Raw genomic sequence first — 23,702 nt, 5'->3', positions numbered from 1 at the left:
ATCTCTTTGTGCCTCCCCACCCATATGAACCAAACATAATGAACATGATCTCTTTCACTATTAAAATTTTTTAGCGTGAAGAGCAATTTATCTTTCTGTGTTTTAAAAAAATATTAAAAATTCTCTTGTGATAAATAAATTAGCAAAAGATTTTCCTGTAAAAATGAATTAGGCAAAATACCCCTTTGGTCCATTTTTAGGTTTTTTTAATTTTTTTTAAATAATTGAATTTATAACCTTTATTATAAATAATTAAATTAATTTAAAATATATAAAAATAAAAAGAAAAACAAAACAAAAATGGAACTTTTCTTCTCCCCACCCCTTCCCCAACGATAGCCCCCCTCCATCGTCCTCAGCCCACGCTGCCGTCGCCAAGAGGGTATTTTGCCTATTTATTTTTTTCACAAGGGGATTTTTTACTAATTTATCACGGGAGGGTTTTTTTATTTTTGTCTAGAACACAGGGAGGTAAATTATTTTTTACCCTTTTTTATTAGAGAACACTCCTTAACATAAATTAAAATTTCTTGAAATAAATATTTACATAAATATATCAATATCATAAATCAAAAACATCTCATATATGCTTTCAAAAAAAAAAAGCATCTCACATATAATTTTAGATAAACATTTCGATTTGAAAAGTTAGATATGTCTTATAAAATGCTTGTGAATGGCAAAGGTTTCACACTAATCTCTTTTTTTAATAAAAGCATCATCATTTCTTTGAGTTCTTCGTCAGACAAGTTTATCCTCGTGTTATTATTATTTTTAAGAAAGAGATGACCATTAATGTTATTATCTTAAGTTTCGAACTTACTAATATATTAATGCTACTAATTAGACTTTGTCTTATACTAAAGTACTATTTAATTCATTGAACCATATACATTTATTTCTCAAATTATTACATTTTGAATTTGCTTATAAATATATCTAAATGAGAACCCAGAGTGAAATTATTAATATTCAAAAATTAAAATAATTACATACGAACATAATTATTACAAGTACTCTTTTAACAAATTATGTAATCTAATCATATATTAAAAAATATGAAATAATCTTAAAAAATACTTATACAACATATATTAATCTCAACAATTAAAAGAGTTTGCAATATAATACTATTTAATAAGTTTTTATGATGACAGATTGAAATCTTTTGTCTTGTTAAAAAAGGAAGCAAAGCTCTTATCTTAACAAGAACCAATTATTGTGTATTTCTTTTGTGTTGCATGTGAAACATAGGTGGTTCCCATCCCAAACGTCAAAACAACAGTTTTATGCCATGTTTGTTTAGCCAGATTAAGTCGGATATCTCGCCCAATTCCATCAAACCAGCCAATGATGTGAGTTGAACAATTATGTCTAGTCTTCCTTATTTGCTATTTGCATCCACGTTTTTATATTCAGAATTATCAAATTGTCACTCAATTCACGCTAAATTTCATAACTATTTGGGACATCAATTGATACAATGTTATATGTGTTTGGCTAAAGTGACGAGACATAATTATATCCCAATTTTAATATTCAAAGTACATTTTAGACTAATTTATTTAAAACTAATAATAAGTTTTGTCTCTTTAAGTAAACAAAAAGGAGATAGATCATATGATTATTCATCCCAAATTTCATAATATATCTATCTATCACTCATTAATTTCATCCTACGACGTAAAATATGTCCTTAAAAAGTAATTTGTTGGACAATGTTTGGCATAAGAAAGTGAAAGAACCTAATAATTAGAAACTTAAGAGCAAAAAAGAAAAGCCAAGAATTAAAATCCAAACACATCTCCATCAAGGAATGGACAACCCTCCCATGACAAGTCGTTCCCATCCCATCCCACGTAACTTGGAACTAAGAAGGACATAAATCGAAGTAAAAGCTGGATTCCAAGCAAGATTACATGTGTGGACACAAGCAATTAAAACGTTTCCCACCATAGTTGTACGGCTTCTTGACATTGCGGACCTACCACGATAAGGTGCGATTCGACATGACATGCCCATCTCTATCCAATTGCATTATCCATCCACCTCCTATAAGTCCTAATCCCTTCTCTAAGGCTAAAATGAAATTTACCCCCCCCCCCTCTTTTCCTAAAATATTTAAAATATTCCTTATGAAAAATAAAATACTGGCCCCCTCAATTCCGGAAGAGCATTACATGTGTCAAATTTTGGAAGAGCATTACATGTGTCGTTTTTTTTTTTCATTATTATTATTTTAAATAACTTTTTTACCATTAGTTTTCTATCGTTAGATCTCATATGATATAAATTAATGGTTCAGATCTTATCAATATTTTTTAAATTTATAATTATATTCTAAATGTATTTTTATATATTTAATATATTTATTTATATATATATAGAGAGGGGGGGGGGGGAGTGCCGGTCGTTGTCGTCCCGGCACCAGGAAGGGGGTGCGCTAAGGAGATAGACGGAGAGAATGTAGATCGGAAGGAAGGAGGGCGCACGGGGAAGGGGGCAGGGAACGACGAGAGCACGATCGAGGAGCCGACAACATTAGCGGCAGTGAGAAGGACGACAGCAACGAGGGACGACGGCAGAGGCGGCAATGAGGAGGAATGATATAATTTATATATATTTTAATATATTTAGATACGTTAATCATATTTAATAAATAAAAATATGATAAATATTTGTATATTGAATCTAGATCGTTAATTAAACTAAATTAAATTTGAACCATTAACATATATGTTAAATCCGGACCTTTGATTCAAACTCTAATTAAATCTAACCGTTGATCTACTTTTTAAAATTTTAATCGTTAAATGTATAATAAAAAAGATCTAACGGTTCACAAATTAAGATACAAAATTAATTTATTATTGAATATTAAACCCCAGTTGCAAGGAGCACGGAGTGGGCTACACCTCCGGAGCCAAGGGGGTAGTTTGTTATATTTTGAGTATCATATGAGGATTTTTTAGTGTTTTATTTTTCATAGGGGATTATTTCGAACATTTCAATAACACATAAGGGTGAATTGCATTTTACCTCTTTCTTTAATTCAATTATTTTTCACATCAAAGGGGTCCAAAATTAATTATAGGAATAATTATATTATTCTCCACCGAAGTTTAATGTAAATACATATAAATTCTTTGTGATTTGAGAAATTTCACTCAGTACCTATGGTGCTTGTTTTCATCCAACACACAGATTTATCTATTAGTAAAATTCATGAAATTTTATGACATCAGCAAAAAGGTTTAATGAAAATTAATATTTAACCTCCATTGATTTACAGATTTATTGTAGGTCAAACAAATCTTTTTTGACCAAATTACTCTTATAACGATGAAAATATATATCACATACATTAGTATTTGAAAATGTATAAGTATGACTTAGTTAGAAAAGATTTGTTTGACCTACAATAAGTCAATCGGATGAAAATATAATTTTTTTTTTTAAATTGATATTAGTGAATTCTATATTTTTACTGACAAATGAATCTATTTATTAAAAAAAAAATATCAACAATACTAAATATAATTTATCAAATTATATAAAATTTATGTATAGTTAGAACAAATATCAAAACAAGAAAGTGCAACTATCAGTCATTGTTTGTCATGTGGGTGGTTCAATAAGATTGAATTAGATTTAAGGAATATTATTGGAATAATTTGTTGTCGCCACAACTCATGCTTTTTTGTTTTTGAGTGCTTTTTTAAATCTTTCCACTAAATTGGAAATTTCAAGTCCAGCCCCTTAATTGGAAACCCAAACGCTGTCGTTGGCCAATGAGTTTGCGACGAATCACGGCGATCGCTAAATCCGTCGTTTCTATTACAAAATTAGAAAGAGAAATGTTAATCGTTTAGGTAAATTGATCCATTTGATTGTTATAATTGGACTAAAAAAGTTAACATTTGATTTTTATCCTCTAATGTTTTGTTTTATTTAAGAGTAAATTACATTTACACTCCTTGGTATTAGAATTAAATACACAAACACCCTTCTACTTTTTATAAAATTATAATTGTACCCCTTGAAATTATAGTTGTAATTATAAGTAAACCCTCTATTCAGTGTCAAAAGTTTATAAAAACACCCTCTAAAGTAACTTACACTAATACCGCTAAAAGGGTATATTTGTAATTTTACAAAAAATAAGAAGTGTGTTAAACTTATTTCAAGAGGTGTCGATATAATTTATCATTACTTAATGTAGTTTTTCGTCACTTCCATATTTAACCTTTATCTCTTTTTATCTTTTGTGTTGTTTTATATTTTTTAATTATTATTTCATATCATTCTAATAACAAATTAGATACTTTAAAAATAAAAACATATATTTTTTTAATAAAAATTGCACATATGTAATTTTATATTTAGAAAAAAATTAACACACGCGTGGAACGTACAAGTGGCATTAGTATACAAGAACTCGTATAGTTTCTACAAGATACATGCAATAGCATGGTAATTGGTATGGTCTACGGATCAATCAATCACGATTGTGATTGTAAGACATTGAGTCACCATTAAGATGTGGAAGGCACGTGTATGATGATCAGGGTTAACAAAGTACTCCAATCATCCACGTTGGGTGCAAGAAGATCCAAATCATCTTAGAATTATCCAAAGGTTGTCAATTTAAACATGTCTATATGTGTCATAATTAGGCATATGTTGTGTGGAAGGTGACAAACTCTATATTCCTTTGTCCAATTATGACTTTTCTTAAAGAAGAAAAACAAATGTGTAATGTAAAAGGAGTGGAAATGGATGCAGTCACATTGTAATGATATTGATGGAACAAGTGACTTATAGTGACATAAAACAATTACATGATTTCTAAGAAAAAGATGCAAAATTCCACATTCCTTCTTGATAATTGTAGTTCAAGAATTTTTCTTCTTTTGTTTTTTTTTTTAAATGAATCGATTATAATTATATCATGAATTTCAATTATCAACAACAAATATATATTAATTACTAATATCAAATATATATAATTAATCAATCACAACTATTACAGTGGAACAACTATTACTAAAGTAAACGACTTGAACCCATGACTCCATAATCATAAAGTTTCAACTTCACCAATTATGCTAGACTTCATTGGCAGTCGTAGTTCGAGATTAGGCGTTGATGGATATCCTAACCAAATTCCAGGGCAGAAAAAGAGGTGACCCTTTCCTTAAACTATTTTCCTCTTATGTGATGCTGATTTTAGCCACCTTCGGATCTAAATACAAGAAGTAGCATTTTAGGCAGAGAAAAGACTCAGGAAAATGACAATTGCCTAACTTTGCTGACTGAGTAAGGCACAGAAATTGAACATCTTGAGGATGGTGTGGAATAGTCCTGCCTAAACTCATGCACATTCAAATGTAGATAATTAGAAGATATGGAGGAGAGGTTTCTTGAATGTGAAGTTTATAGAGACAGTTTAGTTATCTTTGCCAGAGAAAGATGGCAAGTTGTCCAGTAGAATTTGTTCGTTCGATGATATACAAGCTATTACAAATAACAGAATCGTGGGATCCAGAAACAGCAGAACTTCACAGCGTATTCCCACAAGATATCGATAAAAAATCATATAGCTTCAGCTCCAATTCCATGTATAGTTCTATGATGAAGTATGTTACAAGTACAATCACTTTACAGTGTTTAAATTGGGGTATGTTTTATTATGTCTATACCTCGACTTGGTGAAGACTACCAGTAATGTTGACATCCTCCAGACTTGTAGAAGCCATTACAACACTGGAAACTCTAGCTTGCTCCAAGTGTTCCAAGAAATCCATAACTATGGGGTCGGTCCACGGAGCTCCAAGTGGAGCTTCACCACCTGCCACCCAACCCAAATGGCCACCTTTGGGTGTAACTATCAACATGCAGTTTGGATTTTTCTGAGGAACAAAAGCCCAAAAACATACAGGGGGTGAAAAAGACAAGGAGGAGAAGAAACGAGTCAGATTTCAGCTCTGGATGAGATACCAAGAAAACCAAACTGAATAAGGCTTATGTTTTGTGTGCAAAGCTGCTAGTTAGTTAATGAAGGAGCACAACATTCATGTAATTATTGTCTTCTTACACAACCTATTTCATTTTGTATCAAAGGAGGTCTGATTGGTAATATTTAATAAGAACAATTATTGTGAAAGCAGTTTCTGATCACAAAATGTTGAATTTACATGTTTGCTTCACATTGCAATTTTCTCATCACCAATTTGTTCTAGATGTGACTAATTGAGTAGCAACAATTTGTTCTTCGCATTTTGTCTCTCTAAAGACCTTAAATACTAGCAACAATGCTTGCTATTCAAGGTCTTCGGGGAGATATAACTGTGCAGAACGAGTTGTTGCTACTCAACTAGTCACATTTAAACTAAAACAGAAGAAGAAACTCTGCACCAGCCACACACTCAAAAGAACTGTTCTGTGTTGTCCAAGAGCACAATGGAAGAAATTTTATGACATACTTTAAAGAGAACCATGACAAGGCTGCCAAAAGTGGTTAAGGTTAAGGACTTAATCGGAAGGATAATGGAAACCCTGCTAAGTATGTAACAGATCAATCCAAATATAAATATCAAAAGTCATCCATTTGTGGGATCATAAAATCATTGAGCAAATCGAAAAGTATGACACTGTTATATCTATTCCTTGCTACAGAAAAGTAATGTGCCAGGCTTAAAGCTAATGCACTTAACTAAGAGGGTGTTACCTAAGTTTATTCAAAACATCTTTTAAAAGCTCATACATCTTATAACATGGTTTTAGAGCTTATAAGATGTAACCGAAAATAAGCACTTCAGATGAAATAAGATTATGCATAATCTTGTAATTTATATGATAAATCTTGAAGAAGTTTGTAAGAACCTAAAAGTTAAGTTTGAAATTCCTGACTTCTTTTAAAGGAGCTTATACGCTCCTAAAATCTTATTTTTTATCTTAAGCTCTTGCTATGAAAAATTTACCAAGCACTTTTCAACATCTTATAAGATGTTGTGAAGAGCTTATAAGGTCAACCAAACTCTCTAAGTCAAGAATTGACAATATATCTTCACTACCAAGTAGAATGGCATGAATGAAATAATTTCATGTATTTATTAACTAAAATAATACGCTACTGCATGGCTAGCCCAAACCCGGACCAACCATTCCACTAAGTAAATAGAAAGGAGAGATTTCTTGGCAGAATAAGCTGAGAGATGATTTTTAGAAGTTACTTAGCAATCAAACTTAGAAGTTGGATGAAATATGATTACTCATTATATAATAACGTGAAGTTTCCATGAGAACTATATGCACATAAATGCGATCAAAAGTGTTCTCAATTTGAACTGCACACACATATTTCTTTGAGCCAGTCAGCCAACAGGCACTTCAGTGATCTCATCCATGAAAAGCCAAAATAAAAATTCACACTGCAGGCTAATTTTCCTTGATAATCAAAAGGCAAGTAGCGGGAACTGTCTTCGCTTTAAACGAGTAGAGTAGTAATGTTTAGTAGGATTGGATAGATTAAGGGATCAAAAGATGCAGACGAGGATAGGAGAGAATAAAAATACTTCCAAGTTTTATTTGTTTTAAGAATCTATAATGCATGAAATCCTGGATTTAGCTATTGCATAAAATAATGAGGATTCTAAAAATTGAAAGATGCTTCAACTATTTGTTCTCCAAAAGTGGAATTAAAACTTGCATGGTACTTTTGGTCCTTTTAGATGAATGAAACTTAAAAGAACAACCTGGACACAGACGCTATGAGACGGTATATGGCAACAAAGGGAGAGATTTAGAAACCTGTATGTCTTCACGAGGAATTCCCCGAGATGGTGCAATTGGGTCATTCTCAGCCTGAAAGTCATTTTGAAAAGTAAGCAAAACATCTGTGTGAAGGCCAGATTATCCGGTGAGATAATTCCACCTAAGTACATTCTGTGATTCTTCAGGTTTAATTACTATGTGAAAAGTTTCCAGAGATGGTTTAATCACATGGATCAATTAAGTGAAAAATAGACAAAGCAGAAAGAAGGCTTGAGTGGTCTACAAATATGTTCAGAAACTAAAGAAGGAGAGTGATAAAAGAAAATAAAAAAGAATTCAAAGGAAGTTTTGCCATATAAGCAAGATAATGAAAAAATAATGTGCAAAATTTGGCACGGAAGAAATTTGAAGCACTAAAATAATTACACATGATGCTATCTTCAAGATCATTCAGGAATAAGGTAGCGAGCACAGGCTCACAGAACCAACCACTTAATCCTGGCATGGTCTCTAGGAGCAAAAGCTACACTAATTCCAACAAATAGTACCATAACTGCAGAAGCTACTTGCCTGGATGCATAACAGAGGAATGGAGACATTCTTTATGGAGTCCGAGCTGCTTGAGTTTGAGTAATAATCATCAACGGATTTAAATCCAAATGAAACTGAGAGTGTCAAGAGCAGTAAGCACTAAGCAGTTAGAGATAAGTGGTATGACGAGTTTCATGCATCTATAAGCATATACAAACCTCGTGTTAGTCCATCATCAAATTCTCTAACAGATTTGGCATTAGCAGCCAATGGGATATTAAATTCACCTCCAATGTCCTCAAACAAAAGAGCATGCCTGCAAAATAAGGCATCTTATTTAAATGATGTATAGTCAAGATATTGAATGTCATACAAACATGGACAAGTAATTCCAAGAGGTGATAGAAACATAGTCAAGGGAAAAATTGCGTGGTACCTCCTGAAAATTTTGCAAAGCGCATTTGCTAGAGCTTTGTCATAAACGATGTTAAAGCCTTTACGGAAGTCTTCATCTGCAATTATCAAATTAAAAGGATTGCATAAGGATATGGCACCTGCAAGAGGGCAAGAGAAAGATTCCTGTGACAAAAAGAAATATAGGTAAGATAAGGGCAGTAGATTTAACACAAAGAAATAGAAAATGTAAGATAAAGAGCAGGGACCGCTTGCCTCCCTTCAGCCGTGAGATTTTATTTAGTTCCATAATAGCATTCTTTTAGCACACATTAAAATGAAGTTGAATGAAGGCTGGGAAGTTTGCTGTTATTTCCAGCTACTGACATTTCAGATAGTTGTTGATTTGGACCAAATTGACTATGCTTTACGAAACTCTTGCCACATCATAAGAAAATCCATCAAAGAAAAAGAGTAAACTAATTAATTGATTACAATTATCACATGAAAAAATAAATCTCCAGGAAGCTGCTTATCTTAATCCATATATTTTTGCAGATCATCTAATTCTGTACCTAGGAAAAGACAAAGTGATCAAGTAAATATCCAGATGGATCCACAATTGTGAAAATGCAAAGCCCAATTATGTGCAAGTAAATATCCAGATGGATCAAGTAATACTAGTCTGCATACAAAAATACTTAAATTATACTTTTTTTAATTTTTTTAAATAAGCAAAGAATCACGGTACTAGCTGTTCTTATTTTCACTTTTTCTTTTTTAATGGCAAAAATAGCACTTTAGAATCGCAGTTTTTCGTCTATAAGTTAAAGACCCACACTTTGTTTGACTCTGTATAAGTGTGGACTCTGTACTTTTCTTTGTCATATAGAACCTCTTTTCTAAGACAATGTCTTAATCTTTTATTATCTAAATTTAATGGCAAGTGCAGTTCTACCTAATGGTTTAACATCTTTGAAAATGCAATATTTTGTGAATTTTTTTCGGACTATCTTTAAGTAATTGTATATCAATTGTTTAAAAAGAAATTTGGCGTGTAAATTTTGGGAAGCCCAAAGAGTCCAAGGATATGCCATCAGCTCTCTTATACCAAAGGCCGGAGTTCTAGTTACAGGACAATGCATTCAAAATAAAAGTCAATTTCTCTTCCTAGTTCTTCACTTTATCCACATGTAGCAATTAAAATCTATCATATATACTTCTTGGATCTATGAAGACAATGTCAACGCATTTTCACAGCTTGATTTCACAGGTGATGCTCCTGTACACAATTCCTCCTATATGCATGCCTGCATGGCAAGTCCATGTCCTTCAGTAGCTAGCATAATTCTATCTTTCCAAGGGGGTCAAGAAAAGATCTGGATTGCCAGCAGCAAGAAGCTACTGCGAAACAGCTACGTGATTTAACACTTAGAAGAAATGAAAAAATGACTTCATTGCTAAGAATGCTTCATTATAAGCAATTACCATAACAAACTAAAGCACGGGGTGCGTATTTAGAAGCTGCTAAGGACAAGCAAGTTTCATGCGAATTAACGCATTTAAAGCTTCCCACCCAGAAGCCCCCTTCGTGTTAGTAGCTCACAAAAGCAAGGAATCAGAGGTGCAGTTAACGCATTGCACATGACGGACCATGTTGGCTTGTTTAAGCAACAATGACATGATAAAGTATACTTAATATCACTTGGAAACGAGGATATATTAAGTAGCATGCACTCCACAGAATGCAGAGAAAGTTAGACCACATGAACCTGGTTCAGTTACCTGGCCCACATATCGGACGAGAATATTAGCTCCAAGAGACCAGCCAACTGCATATAAATTAGCACTTGGGTAGCAGTTGCCAACATGCGCCACTACTTCAGAAATATCTCCTAGAAACGAAGCTGAATAGAACTGCAAAGATTAGCCGGTGAAGAAATAAATGGTAAGCAGTAGAGATGAAAGTTCTCCATCATATGGTAAGGTGCAAAAGAATTGATTATTTGTTCAACTCAGACAGCATCTCAAACGTTCATGAACTAAAGAAGCAATCAAAATTTGCTTATGGTCTACATTTTATCAGCATCGGTTGCGGAAGAAGGATTTAACACAAATACAGCCAAATACTGGGAAAAGATGGCAACTTCAAAAAGTATTTGAAATTTGAAGACCTTGATTCCATGCAAAGAAAATAAAAGCTCATAAACATGAGTACCTGAGCTGTTGTCACAGGGCTGTTTCCACAGCCTCTGCTATTAAACACCACCACTCGCCATCCTTTACTCCGAGCTCGCAATAGCATATGCCTCACATATGTGTCCTCACTGCCACCAGTCAGACCTGGCTGCAACCATCATTGTCAAATATACTCTCTCCTCCTCACATTTCAAACACATAATAAACATATAGGTGACATTTGGTTCTTAAAATTTAACGAGATACATGAACAAAAATGTTTTCCTCATGAAATAATCAATGTACTTAATGTTTTATTTCTCCTTCTCCCATCACCTCACCAAAATCCGAGGTCAAAGCATAAAATAGTAAGTAATCACCATCATCAACTAAAGTTAATCCTCATTTTATCATACACCATATAAGTCCTATTTTCTCGGCCCAACTGTTTGAAGTCTGCTAAATCGACATTGAGTACTGTAAAAAGGGAGCACCTTTTTTATGTCGAACAAAAGAATCATGGGCTAGAATTCTCCTATAGTGGTAGTCTGGTAGATATAGTAATTCAAGTTACTATTGGTAAAATTAACCGAATAATATCCAAAAAGGAAGCATCCATGTAAAAGAATGATTAAGCAAACACCGTATTTACATTATAACTATTTACTCTGTAACTACATAAAGCTCTGAACAACATAAGAATATGCCCTGTCTTTGTATGAACAATTTTATTGAAACCCACCAGCAAAATGAGAACGGGAGAATTAGAGGGCAAGTTGCGATCATCTCCAGATACCCAGTCGAGGGCGACAGCACCGTCGTCTCTAGTGCGGAGACACTCACGCCGGAACCTGACGTCTGGGAGTGCCCGGAAAAAAGCGGCGAAGATAGTCTCCACATGGCAATTCCAACCAATAAACGGATAAGGAACGTATGGAAGATGCAAGGTTTTCAATGCAGGAAGGAATGTGTCCACGGCTCCGCCTATGACTTCGAGTGAAGGGTGGCTCTTGCTGGAGGAGCCGGGCATTTTGGCCGCGGCGATGGTGGCGGTAGCGCGGAGAGCAGAAAAATGGTGGGGTTTAGAGGGGATGAGAGTGGAGGAAAGATGAGATAGGTGGCGGAGAGAGGTGGAGAGAGGGGTGGCGCAGCCGAATGAGGCGTAGGCTCTCACCATTGGTCGGCAAGAGAGAGAAACTTGTGGTTGGCGCTTGCAGCGAAGGTCACTTAGTGCTTTTTTATACTTTTTAGTTATTTTATATTTTAAAAAAGTAAAATGGAATACTTTCTTATATGAAATTAATTAATTTAATGTATAATAGATTAATTGGTGTCAAGGATGAGTCCACCATTGAAAATTATGTTTATATATTGAGTTCATATTATCGCGGATTAATATATAAAATAATTAATATTTATATATAATTTTAGAAAAAGGCTATAAAACTTGGGGGCGTGCATATTAATGTGACACTAATAAATAATTATAATTTAAAAAATTAAGTTGCATTAATGAACAGAGACAAATCTCATATAAACAAAAATTGAGAAAATGTCATAATGGATTAAAAATGTATTACAATTTTTTTAAATAGTAATCTATTTTGCAGGGACAATTTAGACAAATCAACTACTTTTGAAGATGCTGAAATGGGCTTTCTAGAGTACCAAACCCACATTCTTGAGTGGAATTACAATTAGGTCATAATCGAGCTGAAGTGGGGGATAACAAATTTACTTAGCTTTGGCGCTCTGGTTGACTTAAGGTGGCCGCCATGACTCAAACGAAAGTCAAAAGACTTCTAGCTCATAGTTCAATTAGACGTGGAGGTTATAATCATATTGGATTCTCATGTGGAACCATAGAAGGAATTAGGGGGAGTAAATTCTTTTTTATCTCATCCGAGAAAAGGCTTCTTTAAGGAGTTATTTTTGCTATTCTATGTAACATGATAAGTTGTAGATCTTCTCCCTTATTCTTTATAGAGGAATCCCTAAATTCAAATAAGATCTACCATACCCTACATAGAGACCCACCAAGTTTATATTTTAGGGTAGGCGGAAGTCCATCTCAAAAAGATTGTCGGGCGGAAGAAGCAACTCGTTTGGTTGCATTTTCACCCTCAAATGAGCTATTATAACACCTCGTTCCGCCTTCCACCCCGTCTATGAAGAAACTGCAAGCCAACTTCGTTATCTGTAATTATTAGCTTTGATAATTCAAATCAACAAATAATCTTGCTTTTTAGTCGAGTGGCTTCCGCTCCACTCCTCTCTTACGATATTTTTAGTTGGATGAAGCGTCCGCCTTTCAACTGTCTTTTCTACATATAATACCTTTTGTAGGCACACAACACAATATTTAAAGTACAAGGCGGTGCTTAACAACTAGCCTTACGCCTGATATTTCATAAAAACCAGGGGTATTGGTTGATTATTAAGAGCTCACAAATGAATAACTAAACGATTGATTGGGTTAGATTAGTCAGGATATTGTGGTACATTGCTATCAAGGATTGAGTTGTTGAATCAACACTCAATGACATCGTGTACAATTCAATAATCGATATCCTATGCAGGTATAAAACTACATGGACGGCATTGCTTAGATGTAGGGATGGCAATTGACCTCGAAAAATCGAGCCCCAATCCAGACCTGATAAAATTTTCTGAATTCGGTACAAGATACGAGTCTTGTCCCCCCCTCCCCACCCAATCCTGCCCCAGACCCGCCCTGCCTCGAACCCAAGGTAATAAATTTAGTATTTTTTATTATCTATTATTAATATATAATAAAATTAATAAAAATTATAATGTAATACATAAACCCTAAACAATTTTTCAATGTGCCCAACTCTATAGAAGAAATACAAAAAATAAAAAATGAGCAGATAAGAAAATTAATAATTTAGATGAACTAATGAACATATTCTTTGTAGATACGAGTCTTGCCCCCCCCTCCCCACCCAATCCTGCCCCAGACCCGCCCTGCCTCGAACCCAAGGTAATAAATTTAGTATTTTTTATTATCTATTATTAATATATAATAAAATTAATAAAAATTATAATGTAATACATAAACCCTAAACAATTTTTCAATGTGCCCAACTCTATAGAAGAAATACAAAAAATAAAAAATGAGCAGATAAGAAAATTAATAATTTAGATGAACTTATGAACATATTCTTTATCTTCTTCATCTTAGATTGAAAACTTATATTAGGTACTTAAACCTAAATTTATATTATTTCTTAAAAAATAAAATATTAGTTGCATGTATTCTTTGATTTATATAATTCGTTGTAAATTGTAAAAGGGTATTACTTGATGAGAAAATTAATAATTTAGATGAATGTATTCTTTGTCTTATGTAATTCATTTTAGATTGAAAATTATATTAAGGTATTTAAATCTAAACTAATATTATTTATTAAAAAATAAAGTATTAATTGAATGTACTCTTTACATTATATAATTCATTATAAATCGTAAAATGATATTACTTTATGAGAAAATTAATAATTTAGATGAACTTTTCTTTGTTTTATACAATTCTAGATTGAAAACTTTATTAAGGTGTTTACATTTAAATTGATATTATATATTATAAATAAAATATCAATTGAATGTATTTTTTATATTATATAATTTATTGTAAATCATAAAATGATATTATTTGGTGAAAAAATTAAATATTTAGATGAACATATTCTTTCCCGAAATTTATCATGAAAGTGCAAGGTTTAAAATTGATGGGGTTCGACATAATTGCTATAATTTGTTGCTTGACTACTAATCTAGATATTTTACTTTGAGTGGAAGTGATTCAAGCGTTGGCGGTTTGGAAAATTAATGTCATCTCTTATTTGTAGTAATGTTAATGTGGATGGAAAGTCTTGATGAGTTTGAAAATTTTGTGGTTTCAAACCAAATTCTGCTACTAACATACCTATGACGTTGGAGTTGGACGTGTATTTGGAAGAAAGTCTCTTGCCAATAGCTCGTGATCTTGATATCCTGAACTGGTGGAAGACAAATATAGTTAAATTTCCTACTCTATAGAAGATGGCTAGAGATATTTTAGCTATTCCTATTTCTACCGTTGCATCCGAGTCTACATTTAGTGTAGAGGAAAGTTGATTAATCCTCATATAACAAGTTCCATCACACTACTGCGGAGATATTGATGTATTCTCGTCGTTGGTTGTAGAATGAAGCCAAAGGTAAGAAAAATTAATTAATTTTTTTTATTACATTAAACTATAACAATTACTATACTTATTTTCTTCTGTGTTTTTCTTCCCCTAAGTATTTGTTCGACAAGTGATGGTATACAAACTTGTCTTTCAATGCTTGATGAAGAAGATGACTAAGACAATTGTGATAACGACTAACAAAGCCTAATCAATATGATAAGAGCATAAATATGTGTTTAATTGTTTATAATTTCAAACTTGTTAAATTTTTTATGTCAGTTATGTGAACTTTGCTTGTAGCATGTATTCCTTGGTATTTCATATTTGTCTTTGTGAATTTTATTGATGGGTTATGTTTTACTGTAATGGATTTTTGACTTACTGATGAATTTTCATTCACCTGTAATAATTTATGAAAATTAGACAATTTATAAAATATGCATGAAAGTGAAGCGGCCCCGGTATGAATTATCAATCATATAGAATCATGGAAGAATTTTAATTTCTTATGTCTAGGAAATGGAAAAAGGAGTAGCAAAAAAATGTTGATAATTATTTATAATTATATTTTTTTATTTTCTTTTTCATTTGGGGGGCAGCAGGGGGAGAGGGATCTCGTATCCGATTGGACCCGTCCAAGACCTGCCTTATTGCTATCACTACTTATATACTTGATTTCATTATTGTTCAAATATTTTTTTAACAAATGCTATCTATACCTAAGTGGAAATTTGACATGGACCCCCACTCCATTTATTAATATTAAGAACAATAGTTCTAAGTCTTTGTCATAATGAACTTTAACAACTAGGGTAGTGTTGTCTTGGTTTTAGGAGAGGTGCATGAGAAGCATGTTTGACATCAAGAAAAACCCACAGGTTCCATTTATAAACTAGTAAAAAGTACTTGAGCTAGGGACCAACCCGGGCATTTGGTCTAGTGGTATGATTCTCGCTTTGGGTGCGAGAGGTCCCGAGTTCGATTCCCGGAATGCCCCCTTTTACTTTCTCATCCTTTATCATTTTCATGTTTCTGTGAGCTTAAAAAGTTTTTAAAATTATATTTCTCATCCTATTTATTTTATGTTTATGTGAGCTGAAATTTTTAAAAATTGCTTTTGATTTTATGGAATTAGAGGGAAAAAAAAATAAGTTTATTATACTTGTTTGGATAATTTTACGATAGTGGATTTCAGATCTTAAGACATTAAGATGAATTTTAATTTTAATTAATATGAAGTCATTTGAAATCAACCGTTCTCCACATTCTTAAGTTTACATTTGCAGGAGGAGTTAGATTTGAATTAATTAATGTTTTAAATTATTTAATTTTGTTTGGATTGATTAATGTTTTAAATTATTTAATTTTGTTTGGATTGATTAATGTTTTAAATTATTTAATTTTGTTTTGATTGATTAATGTTTTAAATTATTTAATTTTGTTTTGATTGATTAATGTTTTAAATTTTAAGATACTCACTGTATAAACGTTTTATTGACAATTAAAATTGATGGGCAAATTATTTCTTTGCGTTAGATAATATATATGAATTGCATAATTTAAAATATACTTTAATATATTGTAACATTTGTACATACAGGAATTCTTTTTTCAACAAAATAATAATACTTAAAAAATAAAATAAAATTGAATCAATTAGAATATTCATTTATGTTAATACATTAATTCAGGAATAACAAAAATAAATAAAAAAAAGTAAAAGTTCGAAATCTTTGTTAATAATATGCTAAATGGTTCAAAATAAAATAATTGTATCGTATAAGTTCGTATAGGTACTTTGCTTATAAAAGTTAAATTTCAGACTGAAATAATACCAATCGAATCACTATCACAACTACTCTAATCACATCATTTAAGTTGAAATTTGTGGCTTGATAATGTCGCGGAAAATATCAGGAATATGCGGGAATTGTATATTATAAAGTTGAGCTAAGAGTTAGACTCCTTATTTTTAAGACAATTATTGCTCCCCTCTGTGCTAACAAAAAGCGATAATTTTTCTCCCAAGATACAATGACTTGCAATTTTAAAGTAACAACACTAGAAATGCCGAACCAAATAATATTTTGAATCTCTCTTAATAAAAGACGACATGCTCTTAATGCTAACACATTGAAATGCTCTAAAATGCCTTCCAATTTGAATGAATGAACTTTTTTTTTTAAAAAAAATGAAGTGAATAGAGGTCCTATTTATAGAAGTTGAAAATCTATTATTTAAATGATATGTCCAATCAGAAAAGATGCATTTGAAAGTCTCATCCGAATGGACGCACCCAAAAACATACCATTTCACTCAAATGGACCCATCATTTCATCCAAATGGTTTCACCCAATGGACAAATCATTGTAACCAAAGAACATACATATTTGGACGTTAGACATGATTGGACGACGATTGGGCACCATCAACCATCATCTACGTGACAAATCACTTGTTATGATTTAATATGATCGAAACAAATTTATTAATTAAATGTATTCTTTAAATTTTTCATTCATCATTTTTCAATAAATAATCGATAAGACTTTGTTAGGTAGCAATTTGACGTAACGTCGACCCAAACCATATATACTGTCACTGCAACCAATTTATAGTATTTCCATAAAGTCCAATAATTTAAAATCCCTTAATGGGGAAAAAAGATACCAATTTTTTTCCAATTAATCCAAACCTTTATATGTTTACAAAAAGACTCCAAAAAAGTTCAAAATTGAAGGCATGTGCAAGATAATCAAGACATAGTTTGAATTTTCATTTGAAATAGCACTTACATGATAAGAGCTGAAGTTTCATGTGAGTGGATTTAATTTGGCGTAAGAGCAAAGGCAGAAGCATGTGGGGTTGCATAAATGGGATGTCTTGTCTCCCCCGTGTTCTCTGCATTTTTAGACACCTTAACACATGGACGACTATCACATACTACAACTACTCAACTTTGATTATTTTTATGTTTATTATTTATTTATTGGTTGGTAATAAAAAAGCTTGTAAGAAATAGATTGATCCTGCACCCCACATCATATATAATACGCCAACTTACTTAATTAAATGCATGAGTATTTTACCACAGCAAAAAATGCATTTTTCGTACTGTAATTTTGATAGAGTATTTATAATTGGTGATAATAATTTTAAAAAATGAGTATATTTGGTCCAATTCCTGATGAAAAATGACAATTTCATTGAAAAAATAGGGTTGTCATGTGTCACATATGTAGCGTTTTCCAGTAGAAATTGGACGAGATTTGCCATTTTTTTTAAATTATTATTCACAATTACAAACATTGCGTGATCCTGATCAATAACTTTTACTACGACAATTGATTTTTAATAATAATAATTAACCATGATTAGATATTATATTTATTGTAGTGTATACGCTTGTCCTTCATGTCAAAAATCATCTGTAAATACTCAATAAAATAGGTGTGTTTTTTACTAGTTAAGGTTTATATGACCTAACTTAAAACCCTCCAACATTTAATGAAAACCCTCATATATTCGGCGTACATTTATGATGCAGCGTGTAAGACTGCTATAAATATTATTATTATTCACACACACCTACCGGATATAAAATTAATATTTATTGGGTCCATTATTTTCACTATCCTTTATAATTATTTAAAAAAAATCATTATACGTAATATTTTTAAATGTGGTAGTGTTGATTTGTATATATATATTCTTATTCATAATATATTTTAAAATCTAAAATATTATTTATTGTATACATATAAGGACAACGTGTCACGACGTCTAATGTTAAATAAAATAGAGGATGAAACAAAATTTTGAATATATTTGGAGGAACCCCAAATCACATTCTTTCATACAAAATGCAAGCTAAAACTTGCTCAGACTATATATTAAGATTAACTAAAATACTAATAGATATATAATAAATATCCTCTTGAATTTTTTAAAAAGAAAATAATATATTTTTTAAATTTTTAAAAAAGAAGCTCATTAAATCCTGTGTTAGGAGCATTTCCTTTTTTTTTTAAAAAAAAAAGAAGTGTATGTATAAGGTCGAGCTACTGTAATTCTCATTTAGAATTATTTTTTTGTCTATTAGTATTCTAAAAAAAATTATAATTTTAGTTTTATAAGTATAAGGGTGATAGTATTGATTTTGTTGAAATCAGTGTTGGCAATTTGGTTCTACAATTACAAAAAGAAGTTGCCAATTTGAGGACAATGGCCGTAAATTCCTAAATTCACGTGTTACGTGCACAACACATGCATTTTTTTAGTTAATTTATGATTTTTCAATCAGAAGGGTTATTACATTACTTTTTTTTTTTTTTAAATTATAGTATCAACAAATTATCAAAATTAATTTCAACATAATCGAAAGGATAAATTACAACAGACTCCTCAGAGGTTTGTCAAAATTATAAAATACCACCTTATTGTTTAAAAAATTATAAATACTCTTGGAATTACAAATACCTCCTTGTGACAACTCATTATATGAGGGTATTTGTAATTTTTTAAACAACGAGATGTTATTTATAATTAAGACAATTTCTTTTAAAAAACCCTTATAATCAAATTGCCACCCTTTATATTTACTGGACCAAAAATTATAATTTTTCCTAATAGATTCGCAGAAAACCAGTTGTAATTAATTGGATACTTGACGAAGAAGCAATTATAACAGTAGGAGTAAGTTTGGTGCATATTTCATCATCAGATGAACCCTAATTTGCAATCATGACAGCAAGCACTACAGCATGCTCTTCGCTTAGTGTAATCATTTTCACCCTTCAAAAGTCGTCTTAAAATGAGTAATTTGGATTTGTGCCCCAGATTTCATAAGCAATCCGACATCATGAAAAATTATGTTGGGCAATCAGAGGAGACAATATCAAATACTGGCTAAGTATATATACATAGAACTCAAGCTGTTGTTCAACAAGCTCTCCTTCTTATAAATATGAATGGTTAATTACATTTAGAATTATTCCCCCCAAAAGTTATGAAATTATACTTTTATCCCTTTTGAAAATTCTCTGTTTACATCTGTATTCATTCTGTTCAATTCTGTAAAAAAATATAAAATAACAAATTATTCATAAATAATATTTGCTCAATTCACGTATCATATAAGTTAAATTGTAATTAACCCAAATATCTGATGCACTTTTCAGAGTACAAATATCAACAACTCAACTAAAATTGAAATTATTTAAAATGGAGGTGGGATTAAATTATGGTAATTAATGCCGTCACGCTCACATGCAGATACCTTTATATATATTTGTGTATGAATGAACGCAGATGGCCTCACCTCACATACCGTCAAAATCGAAATGCTTGCTCTTGTTGTGATTGACGCAATGAAGACCTGCCCCACCACCATCAAACAAAGGATACGGCGCCGTTTTTTGCTTTCCACTTGCTAGATTTTAAAAAAAAATTATGCCCATTGTATTACAAACGACTATGATTTAAAGATTATGATAAATTAATACTAAATTAATGTAAAACTTTATATTTTGACCACTTTTAATTAGTATTTGTAACTGTTTTTTTTTTTTTTAGGATCCAGTTTGAATCGAAGACGGTGAAAACAGAACAACTGATAGGGATTGACGGAAAATATCATCGGTCTTTCCATCAATCATGAGGATATTCACTACCTAAAGGTTCCCGACTCTTTTTTGATCCGTCTTAGGATCGAGCATAGCCTTGATTTGAGCGGGAGTATGGTGTGTCTAGAAACTCGAGGATCGAAAATGAACTTTTTTTGTTATGATTTTAGTTATGATCAAAGTATTTGTAATAGTTTCTTTGTTGTGGATGAAGTATTTGGCATGATTTTTAGCTATGTCAGACGTTTGGCCTCGCATGTTGAAACAACGAACAATAATCATTGTACAATCTTGATTAATTATAATTCGATGCGATTCTTTATTTTTTTTAAATCATGATAATCAGTTATGATAAAAAAATCGTATTTCATGTAGTTGCTATTATATTCTCTCTAGCTATAGGAGTTACGTAAATTCTTTCACATTCTTATAAACAAAATAACTTATGCTCCACTAATTTATACTACTAGTTGTTTAGGCATTCTGTCCTGGCGTGCATATAATAAATAATTTTTTATGCTTTAAAATATACTATGTAAAATATATAAATAAATACATTACATTAAAAAAAAAAAAGAAAGAAATGAAGAAAGAAAAAATCAATTAATATAAAATTTGAAAAGTTGAATAAGTTAGTTATTTTACAAGTTGAATGACATTTTCGGTTTTACAAAAAATTAGTACATTAACCGACGTTTGTGAATGTGAAAGGTATTTTCTTTCCATTGGTTACACTTAATTTCCCTCAAAAAATGTAAACTTATACTTTCTCTCAAATTATTATTTATTTTTTAAAAATTACACTTGCACCTCTTTCAAGAATTCTCCATTTACAACCGTAACTCTTCTATTAGAATTTGAAGATAAAATATTGACGCTAGTAAAAAAGTTACATAAACCTCAAATTTTATCCCATATTCAACATTTCATATAAATTATTAAAAAAATTATATTAATATTTTTATATTTCTAAGAAGATAAAAGTAATATATATATATATATATACATAAAATAAAAAAAAGTATAACTATAATTAAATTTTTATTACAATTAAAAAAATACTTTTTCGCAAAAGCGCTAATTTAAATAGTAGGACATAAATGCTTTTCACAAAAGCACTAAATCCAAAAATAGGACAAAAATTCGTGTATTTTTACTTCAAATTAGATCAAACTGAGGTCCCATAATTGATGACACCATATGAATATAACTACCCCTTACAGTCCATGGATTTAAAATTAAATACTTTTACATCTAACTTCTTGATATGGTATGTTTGAATTTGAATTGACTCACCCCTGCATTTATGCCATTTCTAGGATTTGTTAGCACATAATTAATTATAAAATTATGAATTCAAATGCTACAATAATTATTTTTAAAATTTATTATATTAAAATTAGTTTTTTCATAATTATTTATGCAACTACATAGTGGCAAGGTCAGGAATTTATCTTATCCCTATTAAATTTTAATTAATTAGATGGTAAATAAAAATATTCAACTCACAAAAAAAAAATTAAATTATTGTAATTTTAAATTGAATAAATACGATAATATAAGTAAAATTGATTCTTACAAATTATTATTTCAACAATAAGTAACAAGTTGAAATTTGCAAGGAAGGGGAGTTTTGGTAAGAAAAATAACATGGTGTTGAAGAACAAAATTTTTTTCTTGACTAAGTGGAAATCGTGTGGTTATAACTAGTGCATGAAGACTAAAAATGAGAATGTCGAAAAATTATTTTTGAAATAAGTTAATTCAATTTTTTATTATCAGGCAAGACAAGTTCATACTTAGGGTTTGATAGGCCAATAGGCCCAGGCCGAAGCCAAGTCCTATCGATCGCTAGGGCTCGACGGGGCTTAGCTTCGCCCCTACAATTACAGGATCATGAAATAAGCCCAGAACTCATTTTATCATTACAATAAATCTGTCATTATAATATTTTTATAGTTTCAATTCAACGTGTACCGAAGCTGGAAAGCTTGTTTGTTTATATTTTGATTTTTTTAATCTTCATATTTCAATAAAAATATATTTATTTTAAATTTTATATAGATTTTCATGAGAAAATGTCGGATCTCATGCTGCATTTTTCACTTACTAGAAAAGTGTTTACCTTTTACCCTTAACAAAATTCCTTGATGACACTCAAACTATTCAAAATTAAACTAATAAAAACATAGATATATGAATAGTGGTTAGGTTGGTGACTCAGGCAGTTTGCAATAGATTCTTTTGTAGGGGTGAGAATAAATTATAAAAAAATAAATAAAATTATTTGAAAATAAAATTAAAATATGTGAAAAGAAATCCATTGTTCGAAAAAATAATTTAATATTTATAATTTTATGAATGAGATATAGAAGTTGATAAAAGCATACATACTGTTTGGTTTCATTTTTGGCCCATGTCAGTATGGTAAATGTTCGCATTGATTTGTTTTGAAAGTTTTTGTGGTATTTTGAGATGTTTTGAAACAGTAACTCATTTATTTTAGATCAAAATAAGTTTACACTAATTATCTCCCACTAAACAACATCAAACATACTATATTTATTTCATATTATCTCCAAAAATAAATTCAAACATACATACTATCTCTAACACATACTTGTTTATCTTCGTTTTTATCTCTCTATCCCCACAGAACACACCAAAACAAGTTAAAAATGAAACCAAACATAGTATAATTTCTACAAAGATTTTTTTATAATTTTTTATTTAAATCAACTTAATATAAATAATTTTAAAAAACAAAACAGTAAAAAAAAAAAAAAAACCCTGATCGGTCCATTTATAACAAACAGTTGATAAACACTTACTTTTAACTGTCGCGAGGATTCCTCAAAATCTTGAGAAATAAATAATTTGTTATTAGGTTAAATCAATGGATTATATTATTATGAAAAAAAGATATTCAAAATTTAAAAAAAAAAAAAAAGGAAAATGGAATGAGCCCAAAGAAAACGGGCCAGCAATATAATTTTAATAGGCC

General features: G+C 31.0%; 1 protein-coding gene and 1 non-coding gene across 2 annotated transcripts; one reads left to right on the top strand and one right to left on the bottom strand.

Moving 5' to 3' along the window:
* On the bottom strand, window positions 5,478-12,112 carry LOC105156048 (embryogenesis-associated protein EMB8). The gene is made up of 8 exons (XM_011072080.2): window positions 11,621-12,112; window positions 10,919-11,047; window positions 10,486-10,617; window positions 8,744-8,886; window positions 8,526-8,623; window positions 8,347-8,441; window positions 7,813-7,866; window positions 5,478-5,912 (listed from the first exon to the last, which is right to left on the bottom strand). The coding sequence occupies exons 1-8, from the start codon at window positions 12,053-12,055 to the stop codon at window positions 5,697-5,699; spliced, it is 1,302 nt and encodes a 433-aa protein (XP_011070382.1). The 5' UTR covers window positions 12,056-12,112; the 3' UTR covers window positions 5,478-5,696.
* Window positions 16,000-16,071, top strand: TRNAP-UGG. The gene has a single exon. It is a non-coding gene; the product is annotated as a tRNA-Pro (tRNA).

The sequence above is a fragment of the Sesamum indicum genome, linkage group LG2 (assembly GCF_000512975.1).
Source record: "Sesamum indicum cultivar Zhongzhi No. 13 linkage group LG2, S_indicum_v1.0, whole genome shotgun sequence".
In the NCBI taxonomy this organism is placed as follows: domain Eukaryota; kingdom Viridiplantae; phylum Streptophyta; class Magnoliopsida; order Lamiales; family Pedaliaceae; genus Sesamum; species Sesamum indicum.
The sequence above is the reverse complement of the archived record's forward strand: the minus strand, read 5'-3'. Positions and strand labels throughout refer to the sequence as shown.